Raw genomic sequence first — 23505 nt, 5'->3', positions numbered from 1 at the left:
AATTGTCTGGCTCTTAAGCTTTACATTCTTGCTTCTCAAATAAAGATACCAAGAGAAGGAAGAAAATATGATAATAGGAGTAAAATATAAAAAGTTGACTAAATTTGCATGCTCTGTCTGAATCATGAAAGTTTAATTTGTACTTCATTGCCCCTTTAATGGCATCTTAACATAGTTGTAGTGGATATATTCATCCTGATTTCTGGAGTGGCTATCTGCTCAAACAAGCAAGGGTATAGATTTAAATTCTTTCTATCTATATCATATATATGGACTATGTGTAATACAAAGAGTCGCTTGGAGGCACAATCTTTAAATATACACCTCTGGTTAAATATGTTTAAGTTCATACAGAAATAATATATATATATATATATATATATATATATATATATATATATATATATATATATATATATATATATATATGGAGTAGGACAAGAGAAGTTACCAGCGCTAAATTATACCTAATGTTGTAAATGGACAGAAAGTGTTATAGAGAGTAGTATAATGAAACTACCTGATTGTTCAAATGGTAGTGCAGCTTGAAAAGATCAAAGTGTACCCTTGTCACTTATAGAAATATTAATATAAAAGAGAAAACAATCATATACAGAATTCAGCGCAACAATTACCATATATAAGTTATTATTCTATTATAAGGCGTACTAGTACTAATAAAGTCTTAGTGTAAGTATACTTTTCGTTGGTACGAAAAGCCTACAGAGTCTTTTCTGCTTCCAATCTTAATGTGGAATATGATCTACAGCATTCACTATAATGGATGTCTCCTTACCAGATTTACCCTCAATCATATGAGGTAATGAGTGGTCACGAAAAGGTAAATTCAGGTGATTCTGGAGCGGCGGTGGTGTGTTGTCTGTGACCGTTTTTCACAGGAGAGTGTTGATACTCTGTTCTTGTACGTGCCACTTGCTGAATGGAAACTTCCAATAACTCTTTTCCTTATATTGAGGAACTTGTCTGTGGTCTCTCAGGAGTATGGTATTTATAGAGGAAAAGAGAACAAAAGAAACATAGCGTAATACTGTATACAAAGTGTTAATTTATTACAGTGAATTAAACGCTACACACTTACATTATAAAACCTCAATCCATAATGAGGTAAGCATTCAAACATTTAAAATAGTTAAAAGGTGTAGATTGAACCAGGTCAATCTAATGGTGTAGAGCTTGAAACAGGAAAACTTGATAACCGGTGATTTAAATCCGTTAATAAATACACAGTCACTTGTATATGTTGATAGAAAATTGCAGTGCACTTGCAATAACCAAATAGTGTGACTGGAAAAAACAATGTTGTGGGATTAAAGAACCACTATTAGTCCTGTGGTTAACTGACAGGCTACGTTATTTTGAGTAAATAGGGAGCCTGCTGTAATGCGAGAGGCTTGGAGTATGGCAAGCAAAAAATGATGAGCCGGACCGCTGGATAAAGTAAAACTGCACTGCCACTATTCAAAAGACCTTACGCGTTTCGAAGTGTGTCCGTATGGTACTTCTTCGTCAGAGGTAATGTGGTTGTGCAGTGGATCCGGTGTTCTATTTATACCCAATAAAGGGGAGTGGTTATGCTACGTCTTATTTGTACGTCAGTGCGTAGCGGTCCGCTCATGCCAGATCTCTGCCTGTATATCAATGTATCCATGGGAACGGCAAACGCCGAAAATTTATTAGAACTATGAACCATGAGTGGAGGTAAAATTTACCAGATTTAACTACTTTGTGTATTCTATACAATTGTTGGTATAGATTGAAAGTTCCACTGATGATAAAAGTAAATGTTTAAAGTTCACGTTGAACTGACATTATTTGTGCGGCGTCTGCGGTAACCATGGTAACTTCTTTGTTGATTTTTTGAAGAGTATTTTTACTATTTAAATGTTAAGAGTTGAAAGCCCTATAACTTGTGGTCGTGACTCTAAGTGGAATAGTATTCTCTTATACATGTCTTTCTTTTTATATGCAAATAAAGGAATTCGTTAGAAGGATTTATTTCTTTTCTTCTCCTTTCTTTCTTACGTATAGTTAAAAATGTTTATTGCAGTGTTTACCCTAATGGTACTGATTGGATCTGATTGTGCTTCTAACTCATGGATGGGGTTATTTCTAAAGTGTTTAAATAGATGAAGGGAAAAAGGAGGGAGGAGGATTGTTCCGTAACTGATAGTACCCCAGTTAAGGGTCCCAATGATGTAATTATTGATATTCTACATTGGCTGTATGTAATCTTAGCTGCTTCTGGCAGGACTTTGGACTAAGCATTTGCCTATAAAAATGGAAATGATTTCTAATTAGTTAATACAACTTATTTGTGTATTTAGTATAGTAAGTATTAAATTGGAGATATCTTATATAGGTATATACAATTATTTGCCTATCCAAAGAGCCATATGTCTTGTATTTGTATGCTCCTATGTGAAATTTTATTTGTATATACTGGTATGTAGATTAAGATTCTATCATGTATCTATTAGATTATAAAAAGGCCGCTAAGTCAATTTCTTCGTTTAGGCCTTTGGGTGTTAGGGTGCCCATATAGTGAATCCAAAATGATTCTCTTTGTCTTAGTAGATTGAATCTATCTCCTCCCCTTTTGGGAACTTGGACATGTTCTAAAATTGTCCCCTTAAGGAGTTGTGGATTTTGTTGGTGGAATTTCTTAAAATGCTTGGGTACACTGTGATCTTTGTGTCCATTTTCAATTTTTTTGAGATGTTCCAACAGGCGAGTTTTATAAGGTCTTTTTGTGCGTCCTATGTATTGTTTTTTACACGGGCACTCCAAAAGGTATACCACAAAAGTGGTTTTACAATTTGTTAGTTTGTTTATTACACATTTTTTGTGTGGGTATGTGTTCGATTGGACTAATTTTGTAGGCTTTGACTGGTCATATGCGTGTTCACAGCCTTTACAGTTGAGTCTGTTACACTTAAAGAATCCTTTACTTTTTTCCGTTAGCCAATTGTCCCCTGTTCTCTGTTTTATTTGGCTGGGGGCCAGCATTTGTTTGAAATTCCTATTTTTCTTAAAAATTACTTTCGGTACATTCCCAATTGTATTTTTTAGAAATTTATCTTGAAGAAGAATTGGCCAGTATTTCTTTAGTATTCTTCTAATCTCTGGTGCTGCTTCGTTAAAGGTAGTTACTAGGCTGATGTTCTTATTAGATGTTTGTTTCTTTTCGTTCTGACTTTTGTTTAAAAGATGGTCTCTCTCTAGCATTTTAGCCCTTGTAAAGGAGGACTCTATCAGTTTTTTGGGGTATTTTTTCTGTATAAATTTCTGTTTGAGATTTTCAGATTCTTGGTTGAAGTCAGTTAGTTTGGTACAATTTCTTCTAATGCGTTGAAATTGTCCGAACGGGATGTTGTTTATCCATGGTTTGTAATGGCCACTATCTGCTTGTAGATAGCCATTGCAGTCTGTCTCTTTAGAGAATAATTTTGTCATGATTTTGCCACCTTCTTGGAAAAGTACCAAATCAAGAAACTCTATGCATATTTCTGAGATCTTAGAGGTGAATTTTAAATTCATTTGGTTCAAGTTCAGATGTTCAATAAACTCTTGACAACTGTTATTTTCTCCATTCCATATGACTATGATGTCGTCTATGTACCGGCCCCACCATATTATGTTGGCTGCAAATGGGTTGTTGTTATATACATGAGTCTCTTCCCATTCTCCCATATAGAGATTAGCATAACTGGGGGCCATGGTTGTGCCCATGGCTGTCCCGCTAATCTGAAGAAAGAATTTTCCGTCAAACAGAAAGTAGTTTTTTTCGAGAACAAATCGGATACTATCTGTTAAGAAATTCTGATGTACATTAGTTAGTTGGGTTCTCAACAGGGTACGTGCGATAGTTTCTATTCCCAATTCATGGGGAATACAGGTGTAGAGCGATGACACATCTAGTGTCATCCATTTATATGAATTTTTCCATTCTAGATCTTTTAATTTTATTATCAGATCCGTAGAGTCTCTTATGTAGGATTTTAGGAGGGGCACAAGTGGTTTCAAAAAGAAGTCCACATATTGTGATAATCTAGCTGTAAGCGAATCTATCCCCGAAACTATCGGACGTCCAGGAGGTTTCTGTTGGTCCTTGTGTATTTTCGGAAGATGATAGAAGATAGCCTTCCTCGGGTAGTGATGTGATAGATATTTTGATTCATTTTGGTTTAGTAAATTATTTGATATGGCTGTGTCTATCAGGGAGTCATATTCTTTTTGGAACATGGATGTCGGGTCTCCTCTTAGTTTCACATACGTGAGGGGGTCATTCAATAATCGGAATGCCTCCGTTAAGTAGTCTACTTTATTTTGGATAACCAATCCACCGCCCTTATCTGCTTCTCTCAAGATTATATCATCCATTTCCATAATGGATTTTAGGGCTTCTTTATCTCTTTTGCACAAATTGTCTTTTTTGATTTTGAAATGTGTACATAGTTCTTCTAATTCAGTTTGTACCAAGTCATTGAAAGTTGGGATAAAATTCCCTTTCGATTGAGTAGGATAGAAAATGGAAGCAGGTCTAAGGTTAGAGTGCCTCTTAAGTATTATTTCGGAATCATCAAAATATGTCTCGTTCTCGAGATGTAATTCCTCCAGAATATTGAGAGTTTCCATATCCGTGTCTGCGAGACCTTCCATGGTATATGTCCCTTGATTAAGTTTTAACTTTTCATGATGTCGACACAGAGTCAGTTTACGTATAAGTTTATTGAAATCAATAAATAAATTGAAGGGGTTTGGGCCTCTAGTGGGGGCAAAACTGAGCCCTCTCGCAAGGACCTCCAGTTGGGTTTCTGAAAAAATATAGGAGGATAGATTAAATATCTTTAATAATTGTTGTCCTGTTTCCCTCTTTTTGGAGTCCTTGGCATTTCGGAAGAGGCTTGGTGGGACCCAGAATTCGAAACAAACATCATGAGGACAAACTTATACGTAAACTGACTCTGTGTCGACATCATGAAAAGTTAAAACTTAATCAAGGGACATATACCATGGAAGGTCTCGCAGACACGGATATGGAAACTCTCAATATTCTGGAGGAATTACATCTCGAGAACGAGACATATTTTGATGATTCCGAAATAATACTTAAGAGGCACTCTAACCTTAGACCTGCTTCCATTTTCTATCCTACTCAATCGAAAGGGAATTTTATCCCAACTTTCAATGACTTGGTACAAACTGAATTAGAAGAACTATGTACACATTTCAAAATCAAAAAAGACAATTTGTGCAAAAGAGATAAAGAAGCCCTAAAATCCATTATGGAAATGGATGATATAATCTTGAGAGAAGCAGATAAGGGCGGTGGATTGGTTATCCAAAATAAAGTAGACTACTTAACGGAGGCATTCCGATTATTGAATGACCCCCTCACGTATGTGAAACTAAGAGGAGACCCGACATCCATGTTCCAAAAAGAATATGACTCCCTGATAGACACAGCCATATCAAATAATTTACTAAACCAAAATGAATCAAAATATCTATCACATCACTACCCGAGGAAGGCTATCTTCTATCATCTTCCGAAAATACACAAGGACCAACAGAAACCTCCTGGACGTCCGATAGTTTCGGGGATAGATTCGCTTACAGCTAGATTATCACAATATGTGGACTTCTTTTTGAAACCACTTGTGCCCCTCCTAAAATCCTACATAAGAGACTCTACGGATCTGATAATAAAATTAAAAGATCTAGAATGGAAAAATTCATATAAATGGATGACACTAGATGTGTCATCGCTCTACACCTGTATTCCCCATGAATTGGGAATAGAAACTATCGCACGTACCCTGTCGAGAACCCAACTAACTAATGTACATCAGAATTTCTTAACAGATAGTATCCGATTTGTTCTCGAAAAAAACTACTTTCTGTTTGACGGAAAATTCTTTCTTCAGATTAGCGGGACAGCCATGGGCACAACCATGGCCCCCAGTTATGCTAATCTCTATATGGGAGAATGGGAAGAGACTCATGTATATAACAACAACCCATTTGCAGCCAACATAATATGGTGGGGCCGGTACATAGACGACATCATAGTCATATGGAATGGAGAAAATAACAGTTGTCAAGAGTTTATTGAACATCTGAACTTGAACCAAATGAATTTAAAATTCACCTCTAAGATCTCAGAAATATGCATAGAGTTTCTTGATTTGGTACTTTTCCAAGAAGGTGGCAAAATCATGACAAAATTATTCTCTAAAGAGACAGACTGCAATGGCTATCTACAAGCAGATAGTGGCCATTACAAACCATGGATAAACAACATCCCGTTCGGACAATTTCAACGCATTAGAAGAAATTGTACCAAACTAACTGACTTCAACCAAGAATCTGAAAATCTCAAACAGAAATTTATACAGAAAAAATACCCCAAAAAACTGATAGAGTCCTCCTTTACAAGGGCTAAAATGCTAGAGAGAGACCATCTTTTAAACAAAAGTCAGAACGAAAAGAAACAAACATCTAATAAGAACATCAGCCTAGTAACTACCTTTAACGAAGCAGCACCAGAGATTAGAAGAATACTAAAGAAATACTGGCCAATTCTTCTTCAAGATAAATTTCTAAAAAATACAATTGGGAATGTACCGAAAGTAATTTTTAAGAAAAATAGGAATTTCAAACAAATGCTGGCCCCCAGCCAAATAAAACAGAGAACAGGGGACAATTGGCTAACGGAAAAAAGTAAAGGATTCTTTAAGTGTAACAGACTCAACTGTAAAGGCTGTGAACACGCATATGACCAGTCAAAGCCTACAAAATTAGTCCAATCGAACACATACCCACACAAAAAATGTGTAATAAACAAACTAACAAATTGTAAAACCACTTTTGTGGTATACCTTTTGGAGTGCCCGTGTAAAAAACAATACATAGGACGCACAAAAAGACCTTATAAAACTCGCCTGTTGGAACATCTCAAAAAAATTGAAAATGGACACAAAGATCACAGTGTACCCAAGCATTTTAAGAAATTCCACCAACAAAATCCACAACTCCTTAAGGGGACAATTTTAGAACATGTCCAAGTTCCCAAAAGGGGAGGAGATAGATTCAATCTACTAAGACAAAGAGAATCATTTTGGATTCACTATATGGGCACCCTAACACCCAAAGGCCTAAACGAAGAAATTGACTTAGCGGCCTTTTTATAATCTAATAGATACATGATAGAATCTTAATCTACATACCAGTATATACAAATAAAATTTCACATAGGAGCATACAAATACAAGACATATGGCTCTTTGGATAGGCAAATAATTGTATATACCTATATAAGATATCTCCAATTTAATACTTACTATACTAAATACACAAATAAGTTGTATTAACTAATTAGAAATCATTTCCATTTTTATAGGCAAATGCTTAGTCCAAAGTCCTGCCAGAAGCAGCTAAGATTACATACAGCCAATGTAGAATATCAATAATTACATCATTGGGACCCTTAACTGGGGTACTATCAGTTACGGAACAATCCTCCTCCCTCCTTTTTCCCTTCATCTATTTAAACACTTTAGAAATAACCCCATCCATGAGTTAGAAGCACAATCAGATCCAATCAGTACCATTAGGGTAAACACTGCAATAAACATTTTTAACTATACGTAAGAAAGAAAGGAGAAGAAAAGAAATAAATCCTTCTAACGAATTCCTTTATTTGCATATAAAAAGAAAGACATGTATAAGAGAATACTATTCCACTTAGAGTCACGACCACAAGTTATAGGGCTTTCAACTCTTAACATTTAAATAGTAAAAATACTCTTCAAAAAATCAACAAAGAAGTTACCATGGTTACCGCAGACGCCGCACAAATAATGTCAGTTCAACGTGAACTTTAAACATTTACTTTTATCATCAGTGGAACTTTCAATCTATACCAACAATTGTATAGAATACACAAAGTAGTTAAATCTGGTAAATTTTACCTCCACTCATGGTTCATAGTTCTAATAAATTTTCGGCGTTTGCCGTTCCCATGGATACATTGATATACAGGCAGAGATCTGGCATGAGCGGACCGCTACGCACTGACGTACAAATAAGACGTAGCATAACCACTCCCCTTTATTGGGTATAAATAGAACACCGGATCCACTGCACAACCACATTACCTCTGACGAAGAAGTACCATACGGACACACTTCGAAACGCGTAAGGTCTTTTGAATAGTGGCAGTGCAGTTTTACTTTATCCAGCGGTCCGGCTCATCATTTTTTGCTTGCCATACTCCAAGCCTCTCGCATTACAGCAGGCTCCCTATTTACTCAAAATAACATAGCCTGTCAGTTAACCACAGGACTAATAGTGGTTCTTTAATCCCACAACATTGTTTTTTCCAGTCACACTATTTGGTTATTGCAAGTGCACTGCAATTTTCTATCAACATATACAAGTGACTGTGTATTTATTAACGGATTTAAATCACCGGTTATCAAGTTTTCCTGTTTCAAGCTCTACACCATTAGATTGACCTGGTTCAATCTACACCTTTTAACTATTTTAAATGTTTGAATGCTTACCTCATTATGGATTGAGGTTTTATAATGTAAGTGTGTAGCGTTTAATTCACTGTAATAAATTAACACTTTGTATACAGTATTACGCTATGTTTCTTTTGTTCTCTTTTCCTCTATAAATACCATACTCCTGAGAGACCACAGACAAGTTCCTCAATATAAGGAAAAGAGTTATTGGAAGTTTCCATTCAGCAAGTGGCACGTACAAGAACAGAGTATCAACACTCTCCTGTGAAAAACGGTCACAGACAACACACCACCGCCGCTCCAGAATCACCTGAATTTACCTTTTCGTGACCACTCATTACCTCATATGATTGAGGGTAAATCTGGTAAGGAGACATCCATTATAGTGAATGCTGTAGATCATATTCCACATTAAGATTGGAAGCAGAAAAGACTCTGTAGGCTTTTCGTACCAACGAAAAGTATACTTACACTAAGACTTTATTAGTACTAGTACGCCTTATAATAGAATAATAACTTATATATGGTAATTGTTGCGCTGAATTCTGTATATGATTGTTTTCTCTTTTATATTAATATATATATATATATATATATATATAAAACTATATCTATATCTATAAATTTGATTTTCAAATGTTAGATGTTTCATCAGATTAATTTATAATTACAATTTATTTTTCAGAGTTGGAACATGAGTATGAGTCCTCAACAAGACCGGAGGCCAGTGATGTTCCGGAATTCAGTGAGGAGGAGGAGGGGGATGTTATTGAAGCTGGATACTCCTACCTCAGCATACTTGAAGGAGATGAGCAACAGCCACTGGCCTATGAGGTTGAAAATGTTCCTGGCCCATCCCCATATTCATCTGGGAGGACATATCATCAGATGCAGCCTCCACCACCACAGCATTATCAGATGCATCCTCCACCACCACAGCATTATCAGATGCATCCTCCACCACCACAGCATTATCAGATGCATCCTCCACCACAACAGCATTATCAGATGCATCCTCCACCACCACAGCATCAGCAGATGCATCCTTCATCACCACAGCATCAGCAGATGCCTCCTTCATCACCACAGCATCAGCAGATGCATCCTCCACCGCAGCATATGTACTATATGCCACCTCAACAACAGATTCAGCACCCTCCCATGGCACAACAAATGCCGCCACCACTACCACCACAACAACAATCACCACCCCCCCCCACCAATGTCTGTCCTCAATTGGATATTGAGCCACCCACACAGTCCCCAAGACTGAGTGACGACAACCTCACACAGAGCCAGGAATATGTGCCGGAGACACCTATACAGCCACAAGTGCCCCCCATGGAATCCAATATCCCCGCACAGTCCCAGCAGGATGCTCTACTGAGGCTCATTCACAGGGAGCTTAGACTTACTAGGCTCCAGCAGCAGCATGATTTCAGGAGGCTACAGAGCCAGATGGACATACATAATGCCGCACTCGTCCGCCTGGCAGAGGCAGTGGAGAGGCTTGCAGATAGGCCGCAAACTCCCTCCTCACTCGCATCCTCCGTTATCTCCCTGCAGGACCCTGAATCGCATGTTTTAGCCTCCCAGTCAGCTGGTGTGCGTCGCCCAAGACGCCACACTTCCATCCCAAGTACCTCTCCTCCAAAGGCCAAATCCCGCCGCAAGCATTAATAAGTATTTTTCTTTTTAAATTATTTCCAGATATATAATATCTAATTTTTTTGTATGAAGCACTTTCTTAAGTGTGATTTCCATCTCATAAATATGCATATATTTTTCTAATCAAAATTAGAAAATATATTTCAAAATTGTTTTAATAGCTGTTTATTTTCAAAACATTAACAGCTTTATTCATTTTTATTTCACATGATGTCAATTAATATGCAGGTGTACATTGTTGATAAATGTATGTGTCCTTTTATTGAGGATATTATGCCGTTTAAGAATACTTGGGGATACGTGTCTGAAATTTATACAGTATATGCTATCTAACATTGGTCAACGTGACATGTGTAAATGTTATGATTTATATTCCACAAGCATATGTTGTTTGCTCCTTCAGATGAAGCTAATAAGGCTTATACAGTTATAGAAGAGTTGAAAAGTAAATATTCCTTCCTGTTGATATGGCCAAACACCTTGCATTCATTCTAGTCCTATGTGGAATGTAATATCTGAAATATATACCTATCATGACTAATACCTATCATGACTAATGCACTCCTTTTTGTCAAGATTATTATTCAATATTTAGAATAATTAGATAAATGTATCTTTATGATATTTAAGCACTGATGTATACACAACATATATGTGATTGCCATGATATAGAGGTGATTAATACATTTTAATTGACATCATATGAACAGACACAGACTCTCCCTGGGACCAATGCACAATGCACTTTTAAATTGTTTCAATAACTCCATGTTAAAGACAATACTTCATATCTCTTGAAGTATGTAATATTAAGCACGTATGTATTTTGGTTAATAGTCTAAATATTGCAAATGTATTATCTGCTTTAGCAGACATGACATTACATATATTTTATAAATATTAGTACTATGACACATTATAACTTTAATGTGTTATCGTTTTGTATTGAATAAATATGATTTTCACATTGAAAATTACATTTGAATGAGGGTAAATCTGTAATAATAAAACTCATCTTCATTATAAACAACTTATTTCCTTTGAATTATTTTTCTATATGTATTGAGATTATATATAGCATCCCTGGGCAAAGGTTTCATTTTGAATAGGTAGATATTTTATTTATTTTTATAATATTTTACCAGGAAAGATACATTGAGATTTCTATAGTTTTCAAGTATGTCCTGGGTACACAAAACATTGCATTGATACAATGGGTACAATAAAATAAAAAATAATAATAATACATATGCCCAAAAATTTAACATAGAACAGGTAGGAAATATATAATCAACAATGACAGGTGCATTCTGTTTTGAGATATGTAGAGAGGGATCTCTTAAAGAATATTAGGCATGGGGAAGGTTTGAAAGTGTGCGGGAGGTCGCTCCATAATTGTGGTGCTTGCATATATTTTTATATGTACATACATATTGATATTTCTATGACAACATGGGTGCAAATATTCCTATACATAGGACCAATAAATGTAGCATATATAATGTTATTTGTACATTGAAACACTCATAATTTCTTTGGGATTTGCAATTTCAATGAGAAACAGGCCTCAAAAAAGCTCTTTTTCCTCCTTTACACCTAGTTGAGCTGGGGGTAATATGTCTCAATGTATCGACAGCCTCCGACAGTGTATTAACGGTTAGCGCTTTCAATGGAAACCTGGTATAATTTATCGATTAACGGCTTCTATTACTTTCTATGGGACGCGAAAATCTTTTCGGCAGCCGAAGTCCGGCAGCCGATATTGAGGTATAACGCGCCATTGGAAACAGTCGTTAAACGCTATTGCTTTCGACAGCATATTTAACGGTTTGCGAGTGCACGCAAACTGAATTACGACTCAATGGAAGCAAGGCCATGGTCGTTAAAAGTTATAACAAGAGATAGAAAGAATTTAGAAGGAGCGCCAAACAGGGAGTCTATAGTACTTATGATGTTGTTTAAATGTGCGTTAAGAAAGGAATGAATCACTCAGAAGTATACGTTTTTTTTATAAAATATATTTGATACAATAAACGATGAGTTCAGATAGAAATAATGTATATATATATATATATATATATATATTATAAGGTTATCAAACACAAATTAGATACATAAATTAGAAAAACATCTGTGCATGTCCCTTTGAGCGCAAGACACAATTTAAAAAGCCTAAAGCGCAATTTAAAATTATCTTGTGATATCTGTTAGACTAGTACATCTACTCGGAGGGCTTCTAATAGAGCAATAGTAACATATAGTGGATTTTGGAAAGTCAATAAATATAGTGATAAAGTGTATCGGTGTAAAAACGAAAGTAGAATAAGAACACTTGTTAAGTGTGAATAGCAGAAATACAATGTATCAGTGCGAGAACAATAACAGTAGATTAAAGAGACACTTATCGTGTGTGGATAGCAGGAAAAAAGAACGTTATTAGAGAACGTTGCTGACAAATACACTTCTAATGTGCAGATTACTTCTAATGTGCAAAATATAAAGTGAAATGAGCTAATTGGCGTAGCGAATAGGAGTAAAGCATGAAAACTATTGAGTGACTTGCTTAGAGTAGATGCTTATTTTGACTATATAAGTTACGTTACAATAGTGTAACTGCGTGAAGAGAGAAGAGTTTATTTCCAATATTATTGGAAATAATGGATATTTTGATCAATATATATAATGTATATGGTAGGTAACTAAGAAGACACAGTATAGTGTGTGAAAGATCAGTGTGTTAACGTGTATAGTAAATAATTTCTTGTTAAAATAAAATATAGAAGAGACGGCGCTCTTCAAGTGAATATACAAAATATGACAACAAATATGAATGGATTGGCCAATCCGATAGAAACATATGATATCAAAAAGCAACTGTAGAATATGTTATACAATGAGATATTAAAACCACAATAAAAATACGAATAACATAAAAAAAAAAAAATAATAATAATATTTGGACTATAAACACATAGATAAAGACTGCCTTATTGGGGCAAAATTTGTGATAGCAATATAAAACCCCAAATTTAAGGCTTTTTAGAAAATAGAAGTTCTGAATAAAGTTCTATATAGAATCCTGTGTATCCAAAGAGTTGCTGATTTTAAAAGACAGTCAAAACTGAAATGGATCCATACATCAGATATCCAAACGGCCGATATCCAACTTCAACAGGCAAATTTTAGTAGAATATTTAGCCAAGGGTGTATAAAGGCAAAATTTCTCTTGTTAACCTGTTTGGAAACAAGAGAAAGAAAAAACGACTGGCAAAGCGAACAATATTCCAAACAAAAAATAGGAGTTATGCTTACCTATCTATAGCAAATATTCGGGCTGGTCTGTCAGGGTTTGTCAACGTGTTTCAACCTCTAAACGAGGTCTTTATCAAGACTAATACCAGCTCCTTTGCTATGCTAGAATTTATATTTTTCCACAGCCTATAGCTTGTAAGGGGTGTGGCTTAGAATTGCGCCATATTTTGATTGTTTGGCGGCCATATTGGATAAGGGCACCAGTGTGGGCAAAGTTTGATTGTTTAACTGATTTAGACATACATTAGTATTATTATCTATCGCTTACAAGATTTGCTATTAGTTTGTTGTTCATGTATTATATTTAGATAGCGATTTTAGACTGCAGCCCGAAATGGTAAATTGCTACGATAGGTAAGTTACAGGTGTTGAATATATTGCCCATAAAGACAGGTTATAAAAGTCGCATATCACAGTTAGTATGCAAGAGGAGGGAATGGTCTTTAAGAATATTCTTAATATATATCTCCTAACTCATTGCATATTCATGAACAAAAAAACAGTCTTGAAAAGTCTTGAAAAAACAGGGTTGATCGTAAAAGGGCCAATATATATTATATTGACCAGACTAAAATAGATTAAAAGCATATAGAGACATATTATGGATGTTGATTATATTCCTTAAAAAATGGTTTACAAGTGTCACATATCGCAATAGGTATTGAAGACGTATTGGATTATAAATGTGTAATATAGTTTATGAAAAATGTTTTACAAGTGTCATATATTGCAATAGATGTACATAAAAGAGGGGATGATCTTTAGGGGTATTTTTAGTATATATCCCCTATTGTAGTTTTTGTGCATAAAAAAGAAGAAAGAAAGAAAAGAAAAAGAAAAAAACAAAAAAGGATTAAAAAGGTGTTTCTGTGTTGGACATAGAAGGACCAATATATATTATGTTACCCAACTTAGATAATAACTGATAGAGTTAAATCCTGACTACAGCCTATATGCTAGTTGTATTAGATATTAACAGACAACCTAAAGGGTATATATATTGTTGAATGTACTTATACTACTTGTCATAGTGTTACTGGAGAAGTTATGAATCTTGTAGACAAAGCCTGTAAGAAATAAGGGGACCTGAGGATAAGGTTACGTTTTCTTAGACTTTCTTAAAATTTCTAAATAAACTTTGCCTTACAGATTGAACTCCTAACTAGCATGTGATTGTAACTAGGTATAATTGTAATGTTACTGTTAATAAGGACAAACTGATTACTTAATTAGCCGTTGGGGAGTCTATATAACTATATCTAGGGTGCATCGTATCCATTTCGAAAATCCATTTATATTCGGCTTTAAGTAGCCGTTTCTCAAAATTTCCCCCTCTCCAATCTTTGTCGACTATCTGTAGGCCCATATATTTCATCGTCTTGATGTCGCCATTATGCTTTTGTGTGAAGTGTTTATATAGGGGGATATCGGTGTTCTTTGCTTCAATTTTGAGTAGGTGTTCCCTTATTCGATCTCGTAGTGGCCTGCTGGTTTGCCCTATATATTGCAGGCCACACGGACATTCAAGGAGGTAGACCACACCTTGTCCAAGGAGTCCAAGGAGACAAGCTAAAAGGATTTTATCCTTGCATTAAATGTAAGGCATGCAAACATGGCCTAAAAAAGAACTCTCTTCAGTCCTTCAACACCAAAGAAAAATTCAGACTGAAACAGATGATTAGATGCAAAGACAAAGGTGTGGTCTACCTCCTTGAATGTCCATGTGGCCTGCTATATAGGGCAAACCAGCAGACCACTACGAGATTGAATAAGGGAACACCTACTCAAAATTGAAGCAAAGAACACCGATATCCCCCTATATAAACACTTCACACAAAAGCATAATGGCGACATCAAGACGATGAAATATATGGGCCTACAGATAGTCGACAAAGATTGGAGAGGGGGAAATTTTGAGAAATGGCTACTTAAAGCCGAATATAAATGGATTTTCGAAATGGATACGATTCACCCTAAGGGTTTAAATGCCAAATTCGAAATAGCACATCTTTTATAACTAACATTAGATATAGTTATATAGAATCCCCAACGGCTAATTAAGTAATCAGTTTGTCCTTATTAACAGTAACATTATAATTATACCTAGTTACAATCACATGCTAGTTAAGAGTTCAATCTGTAAGGCAAAGTTTATTTAGAAATTTTAAGAAAGTCTAAGAAAACGTAACCTTATCCTCAGGTCCCCTTATTTCTTACAGGCTTTGTCTACAAGATTCATAACTTCTCCAGTAACACTATGACAAGTAGTATAAGTACATTCAACAATATATATACCCTTTAGGTTGTCTGTTAATATCTAATACAACTAGCATATAGGCTGTAGTCAGGATTTAACTCTATCTGTTATTATCTAAGTTGGGTAACATAATATATATTGGTCCTTCTATGTCCAACACAGAAACACCTTTTTAATCCTTTTTTGTTTTTTTCTTTTTCTTTTCTTTCTTTCTTCTTTTTTATGCACAAAAACTACAATAGGGGATATATACTAAAAATACCCCTAAAGATCATCCCCTCTTTTATGTACATCTATTGCAATATATGACACTTGTAAAACATTTTTCATAAACTATATTACACATTTATAATCCAATACGTCTTCAATACCTATTGCGATATGTGACACTTGTAAACCATTTTTTAAGGAATATAATCAACATCCATAATATGTCTCTATATGCTTTTAATCTATTTTAGTCTGGTCAATATAATATATATTGGCCCTTTTACGATCAATACCTAAAAACACCCTAAAAGACTGTTTTTTCGTTCATGAATATGCAATGAGTTAGGTGATATATATTAAGAATATTCTTAAAGACCATTCCCTCCTCTTGCATACTAACTGTGATATGCGACTTTTATAACCTGTCTTTATGGGCAATATATTCAACACCTGTAACTTACCTATCGTTGCAATGTACCATTTCGGGCTGCAGTCTAAAATCACTATCTAAATATAATACATAAACAACAAACTAATAGCAAATCTTGTAAGTCATAGATAATAATACTAATGTATGTCTAAATCAGTTAAACAATCAAACCTTGCGCACACTGGTGCCCTTATCCAATATGGCCGCCAAACAATCAAAAAATTGCGCAATTCTAAGCCACACCCCTTACAAGCTATAGGCTGTGGAAAAATATAAATTCTAGCATAACAAAGGAGCTGGTATTAGTCTTGATAAAGACCTCGTTTAGAGGTTGAAACGTGTTGACGAACCCTGACAGACCAGCCCAAATATTTGCTATAGATAGGTAAGCATAACTCCTATTTTGTGTTTGGAATATTGTTCTCTTTGCCAGTCGTTTTTTCTTTCTCTTGTTTCCAAACAGGTTAACAAGAGACATTTTGCCTTTATACACCCTTGGCTAAATATTCTACTAAAATGTGCCTGTTGAAGTTGGATATCGGCCGTTTGGATATCTGATGTATGGATCCATTTCAGTTTTGACTGTCTTTTAAAATCAGCAACTCTTTGGATACACAGGATTCTATATAGAACTTTATTCAGAACTTCTATTCTTCTCTTTAATCTACTGTTATTGTTCTCCCACTGATACATTACATTTCTGCTAGTGTTCTTATTCTACTTTCGTTTTTACACTGATACACTGTATCACTATATTTATTGATTTTCCAAAATCCACTATATGTTATGTTACTATTGCTCTATTAGATGCCCTCCGAGTGGATGTACTATTCTAACAGATATCACAAGATCATTTTAAATTGCGCTTTAGGCTTTTTAAATTGTGTCTTGCGCTCAAAGGGACATGCGCAGATGTTTTTCTAATTTATGTATCTAATTTGTGTTTCATAACCCGATAATATATATATAAACATTATTTCTATCTGAACTCATCGTTTATTGTATCAAATATATATTTTTTTTTAAATGTATACTTCTGAGTGATTCATTCCTTTCTTAACAAACTAGTGGCTAATCCATTAACTACTCATTATCACATTTAAACAACATCATAAGTACTATAGCCTCCCTGTTTGGCGCTCCTTCTAAATTCTTTCTATCTCTTGTTATAAGTTTTCATTCTGTCAGTTCTGGGAATGAGCAGATCTGACTCCCTGTTATCTGGTTTGTTCACTAGCCTAGAAGTTTTATGGCATCAGGTAAGATAAACCTTCCTGCAAAGGCCGCCTCCTACTTGTAGGGCTGTGACAGGAAGCACAAATGTAGTGTAAACAATACAAATAAAAGGTAACATCTATTTAAGTAGATGGATAATACATATGGGAATGATTTCTATTAAGTATAAACAACTGCTAAGTGATTTTTGTATTACTGTTTAACATCCCTTTAAAGGGACATGAAATTCAATTTTTTTTTTAAAATGTTATTATTCAGATAGATAATACAATTTTAAACAACTTTCCAATTTACTTTTATTATCAAATTTGCTTAATTCTCTTGTTATTCTTTGTTGAAGAGATACTTAAATAGGTAGGGTGCTTATGTCTGAAGCACTGCATGACAGGAAATACTGCTGCCATCTAGTGCAATTTTAAACTACTTTCCAATTTACTTTTAGCTTCAAATTTGCTTTGTTCTCTTTGTATTCTTTGTTGAAAGCTAAATCTAGGTAGGCTCATGTGCTAATTTCTAAGCCCTTGAAGGCCGCCTCATATCTCAGTGCATTTTGACAGTTTTGACAGTTAAACAGCACTAGTTCATGTGCCATATAGATAATAATGTGCTCATTTCTGTGGAGTTATTTATGAGTCGGCACTGATTTGCTAAATTGCAAGTCTGTCAAAAGTACTGAGTTAAGGGGGCAGTCTGCAGAGGCTTAGATAAAAGGTATATTAATATAACTGTGTTAATTATGCAAAACTGGGGTATGGGTAGTAAAGGGATTATCTATCTTTTTAAACAATAGAAATTCTATTGTAGACTGTCTCTTTAAGATTGTAAATGAATGTGAGTACAGATGAGAAGGATTCTGATATCAATGTTATACTGAGGGCACAACTGCAGCTACTATATTCTAACAAATGGTTATTGGAGCTGTAGCACTGTCTATTTGCTATGTTCCAATCATTTATATTAATAATATTCTTACTCTGAATTTCAAATGTGCAGTTGATTTTTTTCCTGACAAACTATTATAAATAAAACCTAACCTCACTCTAGATGGTGCAACTTATGTACTAGTTTCTTAAGATGGGATCTGCCCATAAATGGAACTGGCTCTCATTTAACAAAATATAATCCCAATATCCTTAAAGTAACAAAAAAACCCAAAGGGCATATTTATCAAGCGCCGTACGGCTCGCCGGAAACAGAAGTTATGAAGCAGTGGTCTAAAGAACGCTGCTTCATAACCTGTCCTCCTGCTCTGAGGCGGCGGACAGAAATCAACCCGATCGAATACGAATCTGCAGGGGGCAGCATTGCACCAGCAGTTCACAAGATCTGCTGGTGCAATGATAAATGCCGACAGCGTATTATGTCCGCTCGCACTATAATAAATTGACCCCCAAATCTTCTCTTTCATGATTCAGATAGAGCTGCAGAAATTTTGAACAACTTTCTAGTTTACCTCTATTACCTCATTTTATTTCCTTTCTTGGTATCTTTTGTTGATAAACAGAGACATCAGGAGCATGCACATGTATGGATTACGGCAGCAATTTTGCAAGAATGTTATCCATTTGCAAGAGCACTATATGGCAGAATTATTTCCTGCCATGTAGCATTCTAAATGCCTACCTAGGTATCACTTCAACACAGAATACCACGACAACAAAGACAATTTTATAATAGAAGTCATTTGGAAACCTTTTTTTTAAACTGTATGCTCTGTCTGATTCACAAAAAAACATTTTTGGAGTTTCATATCCCTTTAAGTATTGAGGGAGGCTGTTTATAATAGGTTCAGCTCTTATGCTCTATCTGAAAAAGAACCTTATAACTTTGTACAAAAGAAAATCAATACTAATATTATATTCAATCCTATAGTTTGTTTAGTTAAAACGAAAATCCAATATTTGTTACAAATGTTTATTGGTGACGAAACGCGTGCACAAGTCTAATAATTACCTAGCATGGCTTCTCTTCATTTGTGCGCTCGACTGAAATTACTCTTATAGACGTGCCATAGTCTATTACCATTGTTACATTTAATCTAGCTGCCTCTAATGTCTAAATTATCCTGAACCATTTTGCCACATTTGCAGAAAACTGTTTTACAAATGTAAAACGCTAATAGATTTTCCCATGTAGGGAAATATCTTTACAAATATGCCAACAATGTTTAAGAAATAATGTACAAAGTATTCATCAAACGTAGTTTGGTAACAAAATCACGTAACATTCTAACTATTAAATGCCAATTGTTTATGTGAACTTTCCTCGTACCACAGACCATTCATTGATACAAGTGTATATTTTTCTCCCAGCTCTGTACTGGCATCATTGTATAAAGTTCGTCTCGGTGCCTATCAGCTCTCCCTAACCAATGCACATGAGGTCACCTCTGATGTAAAGCGCATCATAGTTCATCCTAATTATACAACCGCTAATTCGTATGGAGACATCGCTCTGCTAGAATTATCAAGTCCTGTCACATACACAGATTACATCCTACCTATCTGTGTGCCATCAGCAGAAATCAGCTTCCCAAATGACATGGAGTGTTGGGTAACTGGATGGGGTAACATCAAGTCTTCAGGTAAGGGATTCAAGTAAAAATGAGTTCTCTAATCTCTAGCTTTTCTGGCTAGACCTCCTGTACTAGCAGTTTATATGGCTGATGTCACACATACTGGGTCATCAGATAGCAGAGTGTCAAACACTTACTTATAAAGAGGATAAAGGGCAGTCATCTCACGTGCCACATATATTTTGTTTTACAGTTTCTCACTGAATATCAAATAGAATAACTGCACTATATAATAGTGACTGATGCTATCTAACAACTGAAATAATATATATTATAGAAATATTCTTTTATTATTTTTATTGCATAGTTTTTATGGATTTTACAAGAACAGTAAAGCAATCATACACAACTGACATCTTAAATTAGAAGCACAGATACAAACGAGCGTATCAAGTAACATAGTGACATACCTCTAGAAAGATCTTAATTCTACATATTGTTCAATATGTAGAAATATTCTCTATTTTATATGACCGTAGATTTCAGTAACCTTCACAGTTTTGTAGAACTTTGGCAGACAATAAAGGCACATTGATGTACAACTCTCCTCTCAGGCGAGATGATTTAAGAAGTCTCGTCAGTACCGCGAGGTTCCTTAAAGAATTTTACAAACACAAATGTTACATTGAGAGATGTTTATCTCACTATGAAGGGTTCTGTAGGTGAAGGAGACAATGTTGTTTGTTTTCTCTCCATGGAGATGAGTTTAATACTCTGTAGGTGAAGGAGACAATGTTGTTTGTTTTCTCTCCATGGAGATGAGTTTAATACTATCAGGCCCTAAGTGCATCTCACTGTATGTATATTGCTTACAAATTAGGAATATACTCTGTCTTTGTATTCCAAGAACTGACAGCTTTTGTATCCCACAGAGAACTTACCATATCCTCAGACCCTACAGGAGGTGATGACACCGATTATCAGCCGCAGTTCATGTGACGCCATGTACCACATTGGCTCAGGCATCTCTAGCAGCGTTACCATAATTCTTGGAAGTCAGATCTGTGCTGGATACCAAGCTGGGCAGAAGGACTCTTGTCAGGTAGGTGTGCTCTGCAGGTAGGTGTGCTCTGCAGGTAGGTGTGCTCTGCTGGTAGGTGTGCTCTGCAGGTAGGTGTGCTCTGCAGGTAGGTGTGCTCTGCAGGTAGGTATGCTCTGCTGGTAGGTGTGCTCTGCAGGTAGGTGTGCTCTGCAGGTAGGTGTGCTCTGCAGGTAGGTGTGCCCTGCAGGTAGGTGTGCTCTGCAGGTAGGTGTGCTCTGCAGGTAGGTGTGCTCTGCATTTCTTGAGGTTCGTGACCAGCAGTGTTGTCTGGCACTAAGTATAGAGAAACCAAACAAATCTGAGGATAATCATGTGATGGTTATTGGTTTATTATTGTAAAGTTAATAAAGCTAAACTTGACTTTAAGTTTCAGTAAAGCCAGAATTAAACTTAAATTGACTGGATAGAGCATGGAATTTGTAACAGCTTTGGATTTTCCTTTTGTTATCAATTTTGCTTAGTTCTTTTGGTATCCTTTATTAAAGGGCAATCCTATGTGAGCTCAGGAGTGTGAATGTATCTCTAGTCTTAGACTGCTAAAGACACAGTTACACTCCTGAGCTTCTATCAGCCTACCTAGGTTTACTCTTAACAAAGGATATCACAAGAAAAAAACAAATGTGATAATAACAGTAAATTGGAAAAATGTTTAAAATCACATGCTCTATCTGAATTATGAACGTTTAATTTTGACTTTACTGTCCCTTTAAGGGACTTAGCCAACAGGAAGCTGTCATTGTCACATTTTCTCTACGTTTAAAGGGAAACTAAACACATTGGACTCCATGTACTAAGCGGCGGATGGACAGCTTCTCAACTCGCGAAGCTGTCTGCCCGTCTTCGCTACACACGGGCAGTGGATCTGTTGATCCGCTTGCCCGTATGTATCATTACACACTCATCGGAGTGTGTAATGTCTGCCCCTTCATTCGTGCGACCATTTACGCGACTGAAGGGGCTGTCAATCACCGAGAGCGAGCAAGCTCTCAGTGATTTTCCCTCGCCACCTCAGAGGTGGCGTAGGGTGTAAGAAGCAGCGGTCTAATGACCGCTGCTTCTTACATTGCGGGAAGCAGGCTCACATATGCAAACCTGCCCCGCAAAGGCTCTAGAGAAGCTTTCGCTGCTTCGTACATGGAGTCCATTGTAATTACAAGATATTTCTGTTGTTTTTCTACAGAAAAACATATCGGCAAACTCTAAAACATTTTAAAAACAAATTAACATCTTGTTTATATATCAGTGATCCTTGATTGTCTTGTGGGGGTGCACAATGCCTCCATTTGTCCCTAACTTCCAGCTATAAGAAATATATGAGATAAAATAGTATTTTGAGGAAAGCAGATTGTCATGTGCCTATGGCAGCACAAATAATGAGCAGTTGGTTACAGTGGAAGCTGTAATATAATCTGTTTTTATCTTACAGGGAGACTCAGGTGGACCCCTCGTCTGTAAAATAAATGGCATCTGGTACCAAGCTGGCATTGTGAGCTGGGGAGATGGATGCGCTGAGGAAAACCGCCCCGGAGTTTATACCCTCGTCTCTGAATTTAATTCTTGGCTCATATCAAATAAAGCAATTACTTCTGATTCCACAAAAAACCCTTATACAGGTTCATCATCTCCCAGTGGCTCTGCACATACGCTCATTGTTTCAGCCGTTCTGCTTGGTATCTGCTTTTTGTTACATATCTAGTGCAAAGTGAGGGAGTAAATGAGGCAATCGTTCCTTTCTATCTGACATTACTTGCACATGAATTATAGGACTGAAAACTTTAACAGACACTGACATCGTCTCTATGAATAAGATCTAGCTCATGATGCCCACATGAAAGTAAGACATCTAAAGGTAATCAGAATATGAGTTCACTTGGATGACAAACATACAATACTGTATGAGCATTCACTGGACGCTTCTATCGCTCCAGAACTCTAAGACTTATGCTGATGCATGTGTGAGGGACAAGGAGTCATTATAGGAACATATTTAATTAAAATCATTATTTCTTTACGAGTGTCACAGTGTTATCTTTCTTTAATGGATACCCCATATATAAATGTCATAAGTACATTGCATATGGATCAGCAGTGCAATGAGACGGAGCACAGATCATGAGCAGTTCTTACAATGTACACTTGACCTACCTCTTTGAAACAAACATTTCAAGTAGGGATGGGCGAATGTGTTTATATTCTAATTCGAATGTTACAACGAATGTTATT

General features: G+C 35.9%; 1 protein-coding gene across 1 annotated transcript in view; it reads left to right on the top strand.

Annotated features, from left to right (window-relative positions):
• Positions 1-23293, top strand: part of LOC128641613 (uncharacterized) — a 116602-nt gene extending 93309 nt beyond the window's left edge. Inside the window, exons 10-12 of the mRNA XM_053694151.1 lie at positions 19978-20249; positions 21113-21282; positions 22709-23293. Of these exons, the coding sequence (XP_053550126.1) occupies positions 19978-20249; positions 21113-21282; positions 22709-22978 (712 nt within the window). The 3' untranslated portion in view covers positions 22979-23293. The remainder of the gene's footprint in view (positions 1-19977; positions 20250-21112; positions 21283-22708) is intronic.
• Positions 23294-23505: the final 212 nt, after the last annotated feature.

Source organism: Bombina bombina, chromosome 11 (genome assembly GCF_027579735.1).
Source record: "Bombina bombina isolate aBomBom1 chromosome 11, aBomBom1.pri, whole genome shotgun sequence".
Taxonomy (NCBI): domain Eukaryota; kingdom Metazoa; phylum Chordata; class Amphibia; order Anura; family Bombinatoridae; genus Bombina; species Bombina bombina.
This window is presented reverse-complemented; position numbering and strand designations above follow the sequence as displayed.